The sequence below is a fragment of the Aplidium turbinatum genome, chromosome 11 (assembly GCF_918807975.1).
Source record: "Aplidium turbinatum chromosome 11, kaAplTurb1.1, whole genome shotgun sequence".
NCBI classification, from domain to species: domain Eukaryota; kingdom Metazoa; phylum Chordata; class Ascidiacea; order Aplousobranchia; family Polyclinidae; genus Aplidium; species Aplidium turbinatum.
This window is the reverse complement of record NC_137482.1, coordinates 15191506-15211544: the sequence shown is the minus strand read 5'-3', so window position 1 is coordinate 15211544 and position 20039 is coordinate 15191506. Positions and strand designations below refer to the sequence as shown.

Genomic DNA, 20039 nt, shown 5'->3' with positions numbered 1-20039 from the left:
AAATTACGCCTTATGGTCCGTAAAATATGGGTATTTTAATTATTGAGAAAATTCAAATTCTAAAAATAAGTTTCTGATGAACCAAAAAATGCTTGGTAGAACGATGAACAATTTGCACAGCCAACTGAAGTACAAGAATTTATTCCAACAACTTTTTTTTTTATGAAAAACATTTGCCAACAAATTTTGCCTGACAGGTCGGTATTGGCGGCCATTAATGAAAGTTCAGGCGGCCATGGCCGCCAGCTATTTCGAGGCCTGCATATCAAAATGGTCACAACTCACAACTGCTTTTATATTATACATATTTCCTAAATAGCCCATAGCCCAGGTAGCCGACCATATACTACATAAAAATATTTTTCTGGGTTTTGACCGGTTTAAACCTAGTTTTGACCGGTTAAAACCAGGTTTAAACCACTAAGGGGTTAAAACCAGTTTTGACCACTTAGAAATCAACCCTGTCATACAATGGCCGATCCAGGGAGGGGCAATCACCTCCTCTCGAAACACAGATAAGGAACTTCAGTTACTGTATTTTTGCACAAGGTCTAATTAAAGCAGACCTACACAATACACCTCATTGTGTTTTGTTGAAAGTAGCCCCCTCCCCCTAAGGCTACTCACTAGATCTGCGTCTGATCACAAGACAAATTTATGTGAAAGCCACATTGCAGTGTTTTTGAATGACTACAGTATATAATATTCAATGATATTACACTATAAGAAAGTTCCAGTTTAGAAAACAACATTACGTGGAACCTTTTTTATTTTTCTTACAAATTTCATATGTCATGATACAGTTTACAAGTACAAAGTTACGGTAATGATTCAATTGGGTCATGTTTCATCCTATACTTTCCATTTAACACTATCAGGCTACTTTGGGAAAAAAAGTATAGGCCTGCTTAAAACTCTGGCAATGTCGATTTCAACATTGTCTTTTTTCCGGCTTCTTGCATGCATAAAACAACGTTTTTACTGCAAGTCATTAAATTAATAAAGTTTGTAGCATCTGAAACACAACAATTGAAGCAACACTTGACTTTTGACTGAATAAGTGTTAGAATCACAGCAAGCCACTAGGAATCGGTTATGCATCTGAATTGCTAATGTCAAAATTGACATCTTCAGAGTTCTAGGTATATATAAGTCAAAATAAAATTTGCTACAAATATTTATTTTCTAATGATTGAACTGAAAATAAACTTGACAAAAATTTGTTTGAAAGTGTAAATTCTGAAAATCGTGAGCAAACAGCAACAGATAAAATAACAAATTGAACTTGGCAAAATGTTGAAATTGACTAGGCCAGAGTTCTTAGGTATAATTCAAAATAAAATTTGCTACAAACTATTAATTTTGTAAGGATTGAACTGAAAATTAACTTTACAAAAATTGCTTGAAAACATAAAATCTGAAAATTGTGAGTAAACAGCAACGGTTGAAAAGAACGAATTAAACTTGGAAAAATGTCGAAATTGACACTGCCGGAGTTCTAGTGTTAATCCTATACCTTACTTGTAGTTCAACAACGGTCAGGTGGACTCACAGGAGCTGTAATAACTCTGATTGAAACACCATATAGCTGCACTCATGGCCATGTTGTGTTTTTCAGCTAGATTATGGAAGAAAGATTGTGTTTTAACCCAATTGGATATTTAAAATCGTGCTTTATAACTAAAAATGGAACACCGCGTCAGGGATGTATATCTTCTGTTTCAAAAGGAACTTTGAAAATAGAGAAGTCTATTTTCAATAATCCTGAGCATAGTATCGAAGGACTATCTCAGTTCTCACATGTTTGGATAATTTTTGTTTTTCATTTGAACCATTCAAAATCTGTTAAGGCAAAAGTGAAACCTCCTAGAATGAATGGTTTAAAAACTGGCGTGTTCTCAACAAGAAGTCCTCATCGACCAAACCCAATAGGTTTAACCTTAGTAAAACTTGACTTTGTTGAAAACGATACTCTGCATTTATCAGGTTTGGATATAGTAGATGACACACCAGTTTTAGATGTAAAGCCATTTATTCCTCAATATGATTTTCCACACCAATTTCAAAAAGAAGAACAGCAGTTAATTTCCAGTGTTTCAATCGATCCACAATCTCATGATGTTGGTGAGTCAACACTTAAATTGGAGCAACCGCAGACTCAAAAGTATATTGCAAGTGAAACGAAACCTACCATAGCTAAATGTTATGATTCTATGGATGAGAATACTATTATCGCTGGGAATACTGGCATTCGAAAATTGAAAGTCAAAGCCACCACTTCATATGAATCTGAAGAGAGTGAATTTATAAAACCGGAAAATCTTTGTACAGAAATAGCTTCTTGGATACAAAAACCACCTTTTCCCAAACTTCATGTTACATTTTCTAATCGTGCGTTGTTGAACATTAAAAACTTCCATTCATGCCCCACCACTGATTCAGTCCAAGAAGAACACAAAAGTAATTGGAAGCTAGAGAAACTGAAACCAGAAGATTTAAAGCAAGCAATTTCAGAAGTTCTTGAAGCAGATCCTCGATCTAGTTATCGACGCAAAAAGTGTTTAGATGCTCTTTATTATTTCACTATTGACAATGCTCATATAACTGCTTGGTTTGATGAGAGTGTGTTGCCACATTGTGTAGAAGTTGTAAGAGTTGCACCAAAAACATTAATACACTTTTGATTTATTATGTTAGAAAAGTATACAATACATTGTGGAAAAGTGCTTGTCAAGTCGACCCGATACAATGTATACGTACCATACATCCACTTGAGATATAAAAGAGTGCGCTCTCTGCTTTACAAGTTGGAGCAAAGCTTATCAAATGCAATGGCATTATATTTTCAAATTTTATTATGTTAGAGGTGATGATAACTTTACTGATATTTGCTTACTAGCATATGAACAGAAAGATACAATGGTATCTAGAATTTTACTGAAAATCCCCCATTACTCTTCCATGTAATTGTACACTCAATGAGTGAATAGCATTTCTGCTTCCGACTGTGTGTTGCTGCATCTGTGATTATATTGTAGCCTACTACAGTACATGCAATAGTACTTGATGTGGGCACAATAGACATCAAATAAAATGATTGTTACTATTTTCTTGTGTTAGTGGTATGTATGATATATCAATTACAATATGTTCAAGATTTCGTTCTGTGAGTCTAATTGGGCCAGAGTTGCTTGTAAATCAGGTATAAACGATTTCTACCTATCTTAAATTTAATAGCCTGGCAAACTGTAGGCTATTTAAAATCTGGTTAAATTGTTCAAAACAATAGCACTTCAAGACTTTCAATTTGATCGTGCTAGCATAAGCATAACGCAGCAGATAAGGCGTTGGCAGTAAAGATGTACCGATACCCATATTTTGGCCGATACCGATATCACTTTTTTAGGCCGATACCAATACTGATATTTTGGCCGATACTTTGGTGTTACAAAAAGAAGCAATTTTGGTATTTGCAAGGAATTATATCAAATGCTAAGTTTTACCTTATTTGCATAAAACTATTAAAAAAAGCTTTCAATTGGCATAATGTATTAAAGATTCAAGAATCCAATCTCAACCGCATTGTTGTGTCATAATAGTAGGTTTTAGTAATGAAAGGCCACCGTAATTGAGGACTGGGGTATAAGGGAAGAAACATTACATCATAATTGGGGTTTCTTAAAAATTAATAAAGTGTTTGCGCAAACTCTCCAAATAGGCTATCATAATTGATAATAAGATGTAAAATGTAAACCAAGTGATTTGTGTAGTCGTACAAAAACTATTCGACAAGTAATGTGCAACCTAAGGGCGCTTGTTGTTTGGTTGAAAAGCTTTTGCCAGGCCAAGACCACCCAGGCAGCAAAAATGTACAACTCCGCATCGCCCCCACGTTGCCAAACGTCCAAAAAACCCATGCAGCCCGGCTGCCCCCAGTCCGCGATCCAACTTCCACCCCTCGCCGCAACAAACCCACAAAGCCCAAACAATGTCATGGCAGAATAAGCAGGCTCAAAATGAAAGCAATGGGACCACGAATCCCCACCAAACCAATCAAAATGGTCCCACTGCGCCCAAGACGACAACCCCACCGCGAAGAAAGAGCGCTCCCCCGGCCACCAGCACAGCGAGCAGCCGCGACTCGCCAACCACAACGGTGTAGCTTCCACACCAGCCACTTCAATTCTTGCTACAAAACGGCTGTTGAGAAACATATTTAGTTGATTGGATGGTCTAAATGGCTAGCGTGGAAGCCACACTGTTGTGGCCAGCAAACCGCAACAGCTCACTGCACCAGTGAGCGCTCAGCCCCGCGCCGACAGCCCAGGCGCAACAAGACTATTTATTGATCAGCCCAGCGAGGACCCTCAGTCCCACCGCCCCGAGCCCACCCACTCCGCCATGACATTGCCCAAGCCCGGCGAGTCCACCACAACAAAAGGTGGAAACCAAATCACAAACTGACAGAACCAGCCCACCAAAAACAACCAAGCCACATGGCTCCCTCAAACGCCCAGCAACGCAAAAACGATATAAAATTATACATTTCTGCTACCTGGGTAGTCTTGGCCTGGTTTTATCCTCTGCTGAGAGTAAAAAAGAAACACAAATGATAAATATTGGAGAAATTGAGTCTCCTTCACAACTTAAGAATCGAACAACGCAAAACTGCTGAAACAAAACGTTTTGTTTGAGTGAAAGAATCACTGTAAGCAAACAATGCCAAAAGGTGCGCGCATGAAGTCATGGGAGTGTGAGGTATCAAAAATTTGAACAGGTTGTTATTTTTCTACATCAATGTGACGTTAGTTACTACTTTAAAAAATCTATATATTTGCTTCTGCAGAAAATCCGCAGCAAAATCTTTTTTTTACATGTTTAGTATCGGCCAAATTTTGCCGATACCGATACTCAAAAACTGGCCGATATCACCGATACCGATATATCGGTACATCTCTAGTTGGCAGTAATACAAACCTGGTTCGACACCCGAGTAAGCCAGTTGTAGTTAAACACCTCTACCAAGGGTGTAATAAACTGAGTGGGTGAAATTGCTGAAGGATAGGCAGCCGAGAGAAAAGAAATAAATGTTGCAAGGTTGAGTTAATCCTGATACTTCACTTAAAACACATTCAAAGTTTCTTTTGGTGAATGTAATTAGCTTAAAATTTGCTTGCAGGTGAAGAAAAAATAGGACTACGGTACTAAATATTATTTCATCTTCTAACAAACTTCCTGTGGATTTCCTGTGTTGTTGCAACCACTACACTAAAGGAGCAAAACTTATATAATACCAGTGCCGTAGGGGATCAAAGGAGGGGGCACTTAGTCATGTGGAAAAATAGGCATTTATTTGATTGCTGTAACACTCTCTTGTATTTCTTAATTCTTAGTATATATGCTATTAAAACAGGTCGTTAATATCTACATTGTGAAGTTAGTATTTATTGTATGACGTAGATTTTATCAGATGACTTTTCTAGCTGTTGACATTGTCATGAAGAACAAATCTAATATGTCTCTGGTGCCTCTGCTCATTCTGTACATAATACACTAGTTAATCTTATGTTTATGTACAAGATTTAATGCGTATAAGCCGAAGTCAGAAGGCCAAATCCGTTTTTACATTGATTCAACGTCTGCACAATTGAACATACTGTAAAAAGGCAAATTTTGTTCCTGGAAAATCCTTGATAACAATACTCAACATGTTTCAATATAGTTGGCCGAACGTAAAAACACCAACTTCCGACGTCAGGATTATAGTTCATGTAAATACTATGGGTTTCCCATACAGGAATCGTCCAATAATTTGCAAACAAAAGGCAACTTCTGCTTGAGTCGCAACCAGAATCAAAACTCGCAACGAAGTCAATCATCATGGATACAAATGCCAAAAGCATATAAAAAAAAATTCAAACGGCTTCATAAAGAAGCAACGGCTACAAAACGCTTTTCTCGACCGCTGCCGTCTTGCCATCATTTGACATTTCACAAAAAAAAACTTAACATATTGTGTTTCGAGAAGAAGGAATGATTCAATTTTAATATAACAGGAAAACAATATTTCCAAGTGAAGTTTTGCATCCATGATGACATTAGCAAAAAACAATGGTCACCATCCGAACACTCGCATAAAAGTTTTTAAATCCCTTGACAACAGTATTGTCATGTCACCAACGGAGTACATCTATAACAACAATGTATGAAGCACTTTTGCTCCACGAAACATTACTTCGCCTTGACTGATATCGTCAAAACAAGCAAATAAGATTATTTGTATTTAGATTGTAGTCTATCGAGAAAACATGACTTTACAAAACCAATACAAGAATATAATGCGCAATGAAAACAGAAAGAAGCATTGAAGCAGTAATTGCATGTGTCTACGTTAACAACTTCAGTTGCCACGAAAAACTGAGCGGTGAGTTAAACGGGTCTGCTACTATTCGGTGAGTCTGATTCGGTGAGTTCCTAACCTCTAACCCCTATCCTTACCCCTAAAACGGCAATGATAATTAGGCTACGGTACCCAATAATTAAAAAAATCACTGAATAGGGATCGGACTCACCGAAACGGGCCATTCCGGAGTTAAACAAAGCATACGATAACCACAGGCTGTGATTTAAATTACTGGTACATCAAACACAAGGAGCAGTACTTGTCCTTTACAATTTTCTGTACGTAATGTGGTAACAGCAAGGACTTGGAGTTATAACAAGAGTAGAAGCTTGTAGGGAGAATGAAGAAGCCAAATTGGACACAACACTTACTCTTGTTGCAATAAAGCCAATAACATTAAACCGAAGAGTGGAGATAAGGACTTTTTAAATTTAAAATTACGTAAACATTCAACGTTACCTTTGCCATAAAATATCTATCCATTTAAAAAAAAAACTTTCATTGTAACACATGCGTGTATAAGACTCAGTGCACTTGTTGCTAGAACAAAAAATGTAGGTATACCACGTACACATTTCGTGACGCCACTTGTATTCTGATGTGCATCTTCACTCAGACAAGCCACATCGCTTTTAAGCAAAACCACTGGACACTGACAGTGTTATACTGTAAATGCCGGTATCAAAAGTTTAATTAAAAAAGACTTGTCTGATATCAGCTTTTCTGAGAGAATTTTTTTTTCATAAATGAAAATCTGCCAGCTATAACAGTTAATAACAACGGTTTGGACATAAACAAGTTGTCGATACTGAGAGTTCAAACACAAAGTGCATAAGTGGAATAGTTGCGATGAAGTATCATCTCACAGAGGCTGTGTCACATGTACGAAGTACGATATCTGGTATCAATCTCTTCTTAAATTATTCAGTCTCGCTTCTAGGTCGGCATCTGCACTGTCCACCATTCCGCCGTCAGCGCCAAGAGCTGTGGGGCCTGCTTTAGCCTTGGATGGCCCAGCAAGGCTACTTTGATCGTTTTGCAGTCCACTGAGCTCGTCGTTCAGTTGTAAGCCAAGCTCATCAAAGACTTGCTTTACAATGGCGTCACTATAAAATATTGTTAGTTGAAGTTAGCGATTTCTAAGTTAAAAATGGAGAAATTCGCCCAAAAGTAACTTGCAATTTGTATCCAGTCGAAGGTTGAAATGCAAAAAAAAATGTTGAAAAGGTTTTGATCAGTAATTATTAAAAAAATAAAATAAACCGGACCAGGCACCCACACACCTAATACAGCTGCACTGAGTAGCCAACATGCGACGTAAATAATTGCAGTCCAGTCAAAGTTAAAAAATAATTTAAAACGAAGTCAGTAAATGTAAATAGAAGTGGAATAAAATAGTTATCTCACTTAGTGGCAATGTCACAATGTGATAAATTAAGGCTAATTTTCAACAATCTTTTTAAAGTTTTGGATTAAGTGGAAGGAAGTCAATCTACATTCGGTTTCAGGCATGCCTTCAAGGGGTCTGCTACTATTCGGCTAGTCCGATTCGGCTGCAGTCTTTTTCGGCTGGTTCGTTAGATTTACGGAAAGATTTTGTTGGATTACAGAAGGATTATGGTTAAATTTTCAAAAATTTGGCGAATAGGGAACTCGCCGAGAAAGACTGTACCCGAATAGGGAACTAACCGAATCGGACTAGCCGAAACGGACCATTCCGGCCTTTAAGTGTCCTGCCTAAGACTACGTCAATTATGTGCCGTTTGGGGTGTCGTACCAGGGTTTTTCCTGCTCGGTCACGCACCATTGGTATTGTCGTCGAGCAGAGTTTTGCACATTTAAAATATTATCTTACGTTTCTTGTTCATCATCTTCTCCTTCCATAGCATCATCAATAGCATCTTCCATCATCTCTGTTTTCATGTCGAGCTGTTCTGACTGTCTCTCGAAGTCTTGCATTATTTTTTGGATTTGAGGAAGTTTCATCTGTTTGTTCATGGCACGCATAGCCTGCAAAAATCATGTAACAAATTTGGCTAAATACCACCAGGTTATTTGTGCTTCATATAATTTTGCAATTCATAATATACAGATACACTGGTACTCGGCAACTGAAAAAACAAAACATGAAAGCAATAGGGTGTAGGTCAACCAACCTAGGCACTGGAAAATCATATCCTTATTACAAACTCTGTTATTATAATTAACTAATCATGACCATACTAGAGTTGAGCTGAACATATCCGCCATTTATAAAAAAGGTTGGTCACAGTTTTTGCCACACAATGATTTTGTGTTTACTATGTAAAATATACTTTTTTGATATGAAATGGTAACTATCAATAACAGCAGAAACTAACCTTGGTCACCCCCTTCATAGCCTGCATCATGGCATCTTGACTTTGTAAAGTTGAAATTTTAAGTGAAACAGCTTGTATGTTTGCTTTCATTACAATGAACTTCTTGACATAGCGCTTCGTTCTCACCAAATCTTTAGCCATAATTCTCACAGCATCCTAAGAATTAAAAAGTATTAACTGAACACCATAATATGTAGGCAATATAAAAATGTTACATTATTTTACGATGCTTTTGTGTAAGATCTTTATGAATAAAGATGTACCCATATCGATATTTTCACCGATATCACTTTTTTAGGCTGATATAACAATAATAGTTGTTTTTGTATAGCTCTGTGATCACGCACTATTTCATTTTACTGTCGTCAAAAATTTGACAAAATTTGAGCTTATTTTAGTTGTTTTTTGACTGATAACGTTTTTTTGTTTGTGACACACACTTTAATTGTATATGGCGTACTTAAATGTAAAACAGATTACAGATATGTTATGTAGAAGTTAAATTTATTAAATGTGAAGCATTGCAAGTGTGCAGAAATCAAATCACACTGCGCCAATGTCCTGGTGTTGCTGTGCATTTGCACAGTTCAGTTGTTTTTATTTCTGACAGGTAAAGAAAACCTACCACGGGCAAAGCCATTTCAAGCACAACACACCAAGCCTTGCACGACTCACAAAATAGTTACAACTCGGCGACACGAAACAATGACAAAAACAAATAAAACAAACAAGCAAAAACAACATCATCAGCTTGCGGAAACACAATTATACACAGGGAAATTATGCCTTGCAGATATCAAGCGAGCTTTGATATAAAGTTACGTCAAAAAAGTCCAGTTACGCACCTTAGAGGGAACACTGGTTACGGGAGTGTAAAGAATCAAAAAATTTTAATGGATGTCATTATTGTACATAAGTGTGCGACTGTGCGTGAATTACTACTTCAAACAATCTATATGTTTGCTGACTTTAAAAATTCACAGCAAATATATTTTTATTTACATTTTTAGTACTTGTCACATACGGTAATCAGCCAAATTTTGCTGATTGATATCACTGATATTGGTAGGCCTACATCTTTAATTAAAAACAACCTACATTTTTGTCGTTTATAATATATGCTTAATCGCTTAACCACAGAAAAAATAAGTTTGTCATTCGCATTTCATCAGTGACATTTTATGAAAAACATTTGAATGTTAAAACTACCTTAACATTAATTTGCTGCAGTTTACTAATGCCGGTAAGCTACTAAAGTTAGTAAAACAATGAAAACTTTTTGGTTACCATTTGACCATCTTTTGCCATTTTTTTGATGTCAACAATGATTTTTTTCTCTTGTTGCTCCATCTTCGTCCTTTCTCTATCTAAGTTTCTCATTGTTCTATTAAGCAATCTTTGGTTTTCTCTAAGCATTTGTGCTGGAGTCTTTTTCTTACCAAATAACCACTCCATTTTGATAATTTTCTTATAAATAATGAACAAGATGCAATTTACTCCTTAAATCAAGACTGCAAGGCATAAATCATTCAGGTAAGTTAATGGTTTAAATCAGTGGTTCTCAAACTTTTTTTGTTGCGATGCCTCTGGAAAAGTTTCTTGGACTTGCGACGCACCAGCAAATAAAAGTAAATGAAGAAACTTATGATTAAAGTTTTGTTTATTGATACAACAACAAAAAGCAATGCATATTATTTAATGTGACGTGTGGGCGTGTTTGTTTTCACAACATTCATTCAATCTTGGGAGAATTTTTGAAATTGCCACCCGCATTTATCTTTCACTGTTTATTCGTGATCGATATTTGGTTTTATCGCCGCCAAGGCAGAAAATTTTGCTTCACATAAATATGACGTAGCGAATGGGATAATAATTTGCAGTGCTTTCTTTCACCAAACCGGGATAATCGTCATTCATTGAATCCAAAAATTTGCCGGATTTCCTGCTACGAAAGGATCACAAGTCCATTCGGAGTTTGAAAAATTTTCCGGGAAGTATTTTGCAAATTTCGACTCGAGCTTGGACAAATGTTAATAAATATGCATCACAAATTTGAAGGGAAAAAAACGCACTTCTAACCTCGATCAACTCTTCACTGTTTTCAAACTGCAATAACACCAACAAAAATGTTTCAGAGTTTCCATGAAGGATAGACATCCAATACTACGTTAATAGGGTATCAGCAGTGGCAATTTTTTTAGTTAATTGCGGTGTAATCGGCTAAGTGCATGGGACACATGTGTCCCAGAGGTCCTCAAAGGGTTAACTCCATTTTTATAATGTTAAACTGAGTTCAGTCATGAAATGAAACTATTCTGCGACGCCCTTGGAAAAGTAAAACAACACACCAGGGTGTCGTGACGCACAGTTTGAGAACTACTGATTTAATTAGTTGATTAAGTTAACTGCTTGACTGAAAAAATAAAACTGCTGATCACTTTTCAGACCTGAATAATGAGCAAGATTAGTACAACCATCTGTTGAAGTCTTTTTTTTAAACAAGGTAAATATCATAAATAGTTGAATATGGCAGTCACAACTTTTTGAGAGGCATAAAATTAAGTACGGTAAGTTGTTTTTCTATATATAGAGCAGTTACTTGAATGAAGGAATCTTTATCCTTGGACTGAGAAAGCTTCTTTAAGAGTTTAATCCTGAGCATTCCAGTGAGATAACTAATCATCAATGAATTTATTAATAACAAACAATTTCTCTTGAGTTCAGTTTATCTTTTTCTCCTGGCAAATAAACAATAATAATTATATAAAACACATTAAATACAAATTATTCGCACAACAAGAATGGCAGTAAAAGGTTACCAAAGTCAGCTATCACCTAAACATATAAACAAAACACCAAAATTTAGGAACATAAAAATACCAATACTTAGCATAATACATCTAGTGAAATAACAAAAACAAGGCAACATAAAACATGGACTTTGTGCAAGCAGATTAGCAAATGATATGTGTTAAGAGTGGTTTTTGTACAAATTTCTTAAAAACAATTTAATTTAAAAGTATTGTAAGATTCTATTTTAAGTAATTGTAAGATTCTATTTGAATAAGGACCTTCTGATGATCCTCCTTTTAGGGTGAAACAGGCTGTCAAAGGTTTAGAGCAGTGGTTCTTAAACTTTTGGAGACACGCCTCCCTTTCACAATTCTAACAAAATTTGCGCCCCACCTTGTTTCAAAACCAAAAAACAGCAGAACAGCAAGTCATTTCCAGGTAAGTTGCATTAATGCGAAGGATATAACTTATTTGTGGATACCAAATGTTTAATTTGGGGATTAGTAGCAGATAATGCACATCTCAGATCGGCTTCACATCCAAGTTTGTTTCTAGATTTTGTCTTTATATTCATGAGAGTAAAAAATCCATTTTTGCACAAGTAAGTGGATAAAAATGGAAGAAGTGTACGTATAGCCACAGCACCCACACTCTTGTAAATGTGCACATATTTCTCCCAGAACTCTGTTAGTGGCATTGCTTCAAGGTTGTCCCTTGCAGTAGAATTTCATTTTAGCTTCAAGAGTTCCTCTTGTAAATTGTCGGGAAGAATCTTCTCATTTAGACGAAAGGGATTCCTTGTCATCTGCCATTCAGGAAGTTCTGTGTCACCCAAGTCTGGAAAATAGCGTTCAAAGCTTTGTTTCCAAAGTTGAAGGTGGCACTCCACTTCGAAGTTCGAACTTCAGCTCGCCCTTCAGTTCAATTTGGTTTTTCTCAAGGACAGTATCAAGGTTGGAAAATGAAGCTGCGTTTCCTTTTTGAACTCGACGATGCCACAGCCTCAGTTTTGCTATGAAAGCCTGGATAGTATCATAGTCTTTGATACGATTAGTATTCTTGCCCTGCAGGAGCAGGTTTTAAATTATTATTAAGGGCTTCGAAAATGTCCACGAGGTAGGCCAACCCGGCGATGCAAAATTCAGAAAGACGCTTCTACAACTTCCGCTGACGACAATTGGCGAAAGCACTCGCTACTTGCAATCTTCATTTTTTCAAAAAAAATTTTCTTGCATTGGAAAAAAGCTAAAAGTTTACTTTGGTGGTGAGGTGTTTTTTTTTTCAAGATGACGCTGCAAACAAGTTGGTCTCAAACCGTCGTTGCTCAGATTTTAAAAACATCTGACGCATTGTGGTACAACTTGGTCATTTACTATGACATCTATAAAGCCAAACTTCAGATAACTTTTGTCATACTTTCCCTTTTCCCCACTCATTTTATGTCAATAGAACCGATGAATTAAAAATATACCTAATTAAATCAATGCTAAAATTAAAAAAAACTAGTTTACGCATGGTAGCCTACTATTGTAGAATTAGGGATACCGTTGTACTTCTAGCCTCTGTCACTTGTTGGTCAGTCGTTTCCATTATTATTAGCCCACAACTAAAGCTCAATTATTAGCCCACAACTTTGTCAGAAAGCCGTTGTGTTACAAGAGTTAAAGTGTGGTGCAAACATTTAGCAACGTCTAACTCTAAAACATCACAAAGAATGCGAGATGTGACAGCAACACGCTCTGCAAACACTGTAGGCCTACTGCTGTAACACAAAGTTTCATCTTTAACAATCGACTGTCCAGCGTTGTTGTGAAGACATGTTTAGTCATAATTCATGCAGAGTTTTTCAATTTCTTGCGCCCCCCCAGTTTAAGAACCACTGGTTTAGAGAGTAATAACTATATTTGATTTAAAGTACTTATTGTAAGATGTTTCTTTTATTTTTTTTGGAATTTGATTCCATAATAACACTCCATCGAAACATAGCATCTTTTTAGCAAAGTTTGAAGTTACAGATGGCAAATATAAATCAATCATGTCCGCCGCGATAGCTCAGTTGGTTAGCACGTGATATCTGAAACGAAGAAGCTGAAACATCAAGCGGAGCTGGTTCAACTCTCAAAGTGCGTGCTTGAACAATACATGTTAAGGACTGCTCTCCACTGAGCGGCATCTAATAAATGGAATAATTCCCCAGCAACAAGACTTCAGCAATCGAAAACTTCACTCTGTCGATCTCGGTGACCGAGCCAGAGTCAGTGATTCAAAGCCTTTACAAGTATGTAATTGTAAAACTGCCAGGATTAAGCTCTCAAAGAAGCTTTACCAGTCCAAGGACAAAGATTCAATCAATCATTCTTTGTGTTGTGATGGGTGCTACAATGATGCATGAGATGGCATGATGGATAAGGCGTTGGCTTTCCAATTATGCAAACCTGGTTCGACTCCCAACCAGCTGGTTGTTGAAAACACCGCTCAGGCGCTCACGTCTACCTAGGGTGGAATAATTGCTGCAGGAAAGGTGGCCAAGAGAAAGGGACTAGCCACCCTATTCTTCTCATACCTGACACTTGAATCAAGCATGGGACCACCTTTACTTTGCTAAGGTGAATTTCATTTACAATTAAGCAAAGCAGCCAACAAAGACCTGTGGCAGTATATTGTGTACATATTTGTGCATGAACTTTGCAATCTCTAATTTAATAATATCTTCAATTCTGAACACATTAAATTTATAATAAAGAATAGTTGTAAACATATGGATCTTGACAAAAAAGTATACTATCAGACAAACTTGTTCTGTAACAATTGAATTGGAGCAAGTAGTGTAGAATTTGCCCTTCTCCATCTTTTAATCAAGTATTGAATCTTGGATTGAAACAAAGCATGATACGGTAATATAAAGTTTGTAGTATTGTTAATGGAGCAATGCATCTTAGCTTAAATGCCATACCACAGACCTTTGCAATAAATGAGAAGGAAACAGCGAAATTACCAGAAAGGGTAATAAAGTCAGCCGTAACCTTTTTAACAAAATAGCACTACTAGGTATATCTTATATTTATCATGCCGGTGCACAAAAGCAGATTAGTCTTTCAAAACAATTTTTCTGCTACCAGTATTATTCATTCATTTTATTTCTGGTCATTATTCGTGTCTAGGACGAAAAAGATACTACTAACTACAATAGTCAATATAGGCCTATCAACACGTCAATGAATGGGAAAAGCTGGCTAAACCTTTATAAGGTTTAAATTAAAAAATAAACACTAGCTTTAGTGGACTATATCCTTCTTTAAAAGAATAAGACAATGGGAAAAAAGGGTGTCATATCTGGCCATTTGTAGCTGGTGTGGGAGTGAACACTATTTGCTGAGTCTATGAGCAACTGACAGTTTCATGAAAAAAAAACCAGCTTGCCTAACCGACCGAAATGTACGGTACGGTACCATATAAAGTCGTAAGTGGCTACATTTACGGCGCCGTAAATACAGTCGTTACATGCCTTTTTTATAATCTTTACGTCGCTTTTACTGCGCATGCGCGCTGGTGCGTATTTTTTCTTCTTTCTCGAAAGAACAAACGAAAAAAAGTGCATATTATATAACTTCTAAATTCAACGCTTTTGCCAAGTGAATCTGTGGCGCGTGCGATCTTCGTCTGGCTCGTACTCCAAAGGATATGAGTTCGATACCACCAAGAGGTGTTTCTTTTTTTAAACTAAATTCGAACCCGAAGTGACTCAATCGTTAGGCTACGCATTTTTGTGGCCGTTCAGTTTAATTTGTTTTTAGTTCTGACCATCACAACAAAAAAACAATATATGACAGACATAGCAGAGGTAAGGTGGAAGCGACAAAACGCAGACGTTATAGGCTAGCGTGCATGAAACCAAAGCAGGACGATCAGTTCAAAATATGGCACGGTCGTAACACCTTTAATAAAATTTTTATAAATTGAGAACAAAGAGAAAAAAAGGCTAGTGAGTTTTTTTTCTTTAACAATAAATATGAGTAATAAAAAATTTCATAAAATTTTTAGGTGTTACGACCGTGCCATATTTTAAACTGATTGTCCAGCTTTGCTATCATGCACGCTATAACGTTCGTGTTTTGTCGAAATTGTCGCTTCTACCTTTTTCTAGACCTCTGCTATGTTTGTCATACATTGTTGTTTCGTTGTGATGGTCAGAACTAAAAACAAACTAAACTGAACGGTAGGGTGGCCCTTAAAAATCATTTTTCTGAAATTTACTGCTCCAAACCCTTAAAAAGTTTCGTCCTTACAAAAAATGAGGTCTTGCAAAAAATTTTTAAATTTGAAGATAATTTAGAGGGTGCACAAGACCCCTCAAGTTCCGCATCCCTCCAAAAATGCAAAATTTGGATATCTCAAAAACCGTTTGAGTTAGAGATGTGCTTTTGGTGTCTAAAGATGCAGAAGACAAGGTTTTCTATATGCTTTCTGAACATTGAATATGCCTATCTTGAGTAGAAAAGCAGTAATTTTGAAAAAACTACTTTTTAGGGGTTTTGCGTGTAAGATTCATAGTTAAACAATAGTGCAGACCAAAAACCACAATTTTACAATTTACCTTTCTAACCTGTTAAATTGTGATGTTACAAGTAAACAAATAGCACTGTTTAAAGTGGCTAAAAATCCAGCGACCTGGGCATCAGATACACAATGTTCATAACCTTTAACAACCTGTAAGTACTGTTTTCATGTCCCTAAGTCTAGCTGAGTTCCGAGCTAATGTAAAACTTCATAAAATTCATGTAAAACTTAAAGCTGAGTTCCGAGCTAATGTTCCTGCGGTTGTCAACTGGGATGGAAAGCTTCTCAGAGACTTAACAACCAAACAGCATGTCGACCGCTTGCCGATTATTGTAACTGGTAATGGGGTTTCTCAGCTGTTGCAAGTAGCAAAATAGCCAAACGGAACGGGATCAAAACAAGCAAAAGCTGCTGTAGAAGCTTTCAATGAATGGGGCCTAAAAGAACAAGTGATTGCATTATCATTTGACACTACTGCTTCCAACACAGGGCGAAAGCTTGGCTCATGTGTCCTCATTGAACAAGAGCTGCAAAAAGATCTATTGTATCTAGCATGCTGCCATCATATTCATGAGCTGCTAGTACAAATAGCTTTTGCCACAATCATGAGAAGCACTGCTTCACCAGATATTCTGGTATTTAAAAGATTTCAAACACGCTGGGAGTTTATAGGCAAGACGAGGTTCACCACAATAGCTGAAAACAAAGAAATAGCTGATGCAATCATCGATGTGTATCTATAATAGCTTAGGCTAAAAAATCTTTGAAGGAAAGAAAAGATTTACGTGATGATGATGATAACAGAGAATTTATACAGCTCTCATTAATTTTTATGGGAGCTATTCCTCCGAGAGGTGTTCATTTTATAATTCCTGGGCCAATGCATCATGCTAGATGGATGTCGAAGATTTTGTACTCATTAAAAGTTTGGATGTTTTATGACCAGTTCAAACTTGCAGAAAGAGAAAGGAGTGGGCTCTTGCAGATGTGTATTTTTGCTACAAAATTGTACCTTAAGGCATAGATAGAATCTCCTGCTGCAGCCCCGAATAACGATCTAAATCTTTTGAAGTCTTTTAAAACATATTCCAGCATTAACAATGCAGTGTCGAATGCTGTATTATCCACGTTTTCCTCTCACCTGTGGTATCTATCTGAAGAACTAGCTGCCCTTGCCTTTTTTGATCGTTCTGTATCGGCCCAAACCTAAAGACTCATGGTTAAAGCAATACAAGAGCGGGAAGAAACTGAGGATGCCCCTTAACGACGGACAATCAATTCTGCAATGGCTGATCGACTGGAGTTGTCTGACCAGGTCATTAAGGGGTCATTGTCACTGTTCAAAAAAACTGGACATATCAACTGAGTTTTTGGAACAGGATCCAGAAACCTGGGCAATCTGTGATGGTTACTGTGAGGCATCAAACATAGTAGACACTCTAACTGTCACAGATGACCACGCTGAGCGAGGTGTAGCTTTCATAGAGGAATAATAACCGCATCCTCACTCACAATGAAGAACAGGTTCAGTATCTGATGCAGGTGGTTGCAGACCTTCGGAAACGATTTCCAAACTGCAAGAAAGCCACTTTAGCTGACAAGCATGTGTTGGCAAACAATTAACAATGCGGACAGAAAAACTATGTGATTTTCATGCCAAAACAATGCGAAAAGCTAGTTAATTTTGCCGTCAGTGATTGATATTCCGATAAAGCCCAATAATTTGTCATAATGCTAAGCTTATGCCTTGTATCATATAGTTTATTGCGCATTGATTTCCTATTTTTGACTACAAGAAGTGCTTTTGTAGCCTTTTTCAAAAACAAATTACCGAATCTCAGAATTTACATGCATTTTCTCGTAAGGACCACCTTACCCGACCTTGTTATTTGTGTGAGGACCACCCTACTACCCTAAAACACATGTTTGCAATGTTCTATTTGTTTACTTGTAACATCACAATTTAACAGGTTAGAAAGGTAAATTGTAAAATTGTGGTTTTTGGTCTGCACTATTGCTTAAATATGAATCTTACACGCAAAACCCCTAAAAAGTAGTTTTTTCAAAATTACTGCTGTTCTACTCAAGATAGGCATATTCAATGTTCAGAAAGCATATAGAAAACCTTGTCTTCTGCATCTTTAGACACCAAAAGCACATCTCTAGCTCAAGCGGTTTTCAAGATATCCAAATTTTGCATTTTTTAGGGGGATGCGGAACTTGAGGGGTCTTGTGCACCCTCTAAATTATCTTCAAATTTAAAATTTTTTTGCAAGACCTCATTTTTTGTAAGGACGAAACTTTTTAAGGGTTTGGAGCAGTAAATTTCAGAAAAATGATTTTTAAGGGCCACCCTACTGAACGGCCACAAAAATGCGTAGCCTAACGATTGAGTCACTTCGGGTTCGAATTTAGTTTAAAAAAAGAAACACCTCTTGGTGGTATCGAACTCATATCCTTTGGAGTACGAGCCAGACGAAGATCGCACGTGCCACAGATTTACTTGGCAAAAGCGGTTGAATTTAGAAGTTATATGTATACGCACTTTTTTCATTTGTTCTTTCAAGAAAGAAGAAAAAATACGCACTAGCGCGCATGCACAGTAAAAGCGACGTAAAGATTAAAAAGAAAGGCATGGAACGGCTGTATTTACGGCGCCGTAACTGTAGCCACTTCCTATAAAGTCTATGCACAGTACTGCCTTTGAGAGCTCCAGCTTCAAATATGAAGTGACCATCTGAAACAAGTGTTTTTAGACTAAAACCTTAGCCGATAAGCTATTTTACCTTTGCTGTGACTAGTCCACTTGAGCCTTCAATATCTACAATCAAACCTAGGTTAAACGAATAAAACATCCAAAAAATAACCACCAACACAACCAAAACCAAAGTTGCCAGACTGCCAAAGTTGCCAAAGTTCAGACAACTAAAGTTGCCAGACTGCCAGAAGAAAAATTCTCCAACACCATTCCAAAATTGCCTTATCACCATGCCCATTTCTACAAATTATAACAACTCTAAGGTAGGCTAGCCAGAAACAATTAAGCCTCCAAATGAAAAAAAAAACGAGCGCCGGTTCATTCATAAAGATTGTGTAAATGGATGATTTCATTAAAAAAAACATATTCATGTTACAAAAAGAGTTATTTTGTTGTTCAAAGGGATGTATTTTTGGAATTCAAACACCATGTGATCGTATTTTTTACCACTGGAATTTCTGCAAGCCATCAAAATTTTTACCAATAACAGTTTTATTTTTCCAAAGTCTGTCGTTTTTTTCCAAGTTGTAAAAAAAGATTCTATCTGGCAACATTGAGTACAACGCAAAATAAAAAATTATTTAGGGAATGACGTAAACAAAAATATGACGTCAGTCACGTGATTTTTATTTGCAGTCACAGGACGATCTGTCACTTGTCTGGTGGTTGATTCAGTCACTGCAGACTGCAGAGAGAGAGAGAGAAATAATTTTATTTGCCAATCAGATTCTATAATAGTACGATACACAATAAGCTTACATCACAATAACAAACAGTTCTGCAGGGTTTGGCTATAGCTTATGCTTATGTACAATTGTACATGTAGCCTATATACGTTGATTGACGGAATCATTACGGCCAGACTAGGGACGGTACATTACGGGACGCGCAACTCCGTTGTTCCTTCAACATTAGAAGGGTCAATTGCCAACTTGACATTTTTTTACGCTTTACTGCAGGCTTGCTTTCAACTAAAAACCTTAAATTACTTTAAAACCAACTTAACTCTTCTTATCTAACCCATAAAAAGTAAAATATTTTGTAAATTAGAAAAAAACGTAACCCTTCTAGTGTTGCGGATAAGCCAAAAGCGGATGAAGTTTCGCATCCCTAGGCCAGACAGACAAATCTTGCTTGGAAAGAGAGAGAGAAACCTTTTATTTTGTCT

The 20039-nt window shown here is 36.9% G+C and overlaps 2 protein-coding genes across 3 annotated transcripts; one reads left to right on the top strand and one right to left on the bottom strand.

The window, feature by feature from the left end:
• Window positions 1–1521: 1521 nt before the first annotated feature.
• Window positions 1522–3098, top strand: LOC145779614 (tRNA (adenine(37)-N6)-methyltransferase-like). Its single transcript, XM_082591251.1, has one exon. The coding sequence runs from the start codon at window positions 1626–1628 to the stop codon at window positions 2682–2684; it is 1059 nt and encodes a 352-aa protein (XP_082447377.1). The 5' UTR covers window positions 1522–1625; the 3' UTR covers window positions 2685–3098.
• Window positions 3099–5563: 2465 nt separating this feature from the next.
• Window positions 5564–18991, bottom strand: LOC145779523 (charged multivesicular body protein 2a-like). Of its 2 annotated transcripts, none has more exons than XM_082591130.1 (4): window positions 18900–18991; window positions 8764–8919; window positions 8259–8413; window positions 5564–7509 (listed from the first exon to the last, which is right to left on the bottom strand). In XM_082591130.1, the coding sequence occupies exons 1-4, from the start codon at window positions 18966–18968 to the stop codon at window positions 7308–7310; spliced, it is 582 nt and encodes a 193-aa protein (XP_082447256.1). In that variant the 5' UTR covers window positions 18969–18991; the 3' UTR covers window positions 5564–7307. The 2 variants fall into 2 exon arrangements, with proteins under 2 accessions (XP_082447256.1, XP_082447255.1); XM_082591129.1 differs by lacking the exon at window positions 18900–18991 and adding an exon at window positions 10051–10268.
• Between the last annotated feature and the right edge of the window lie 1048 nt (window positions 18992–20039).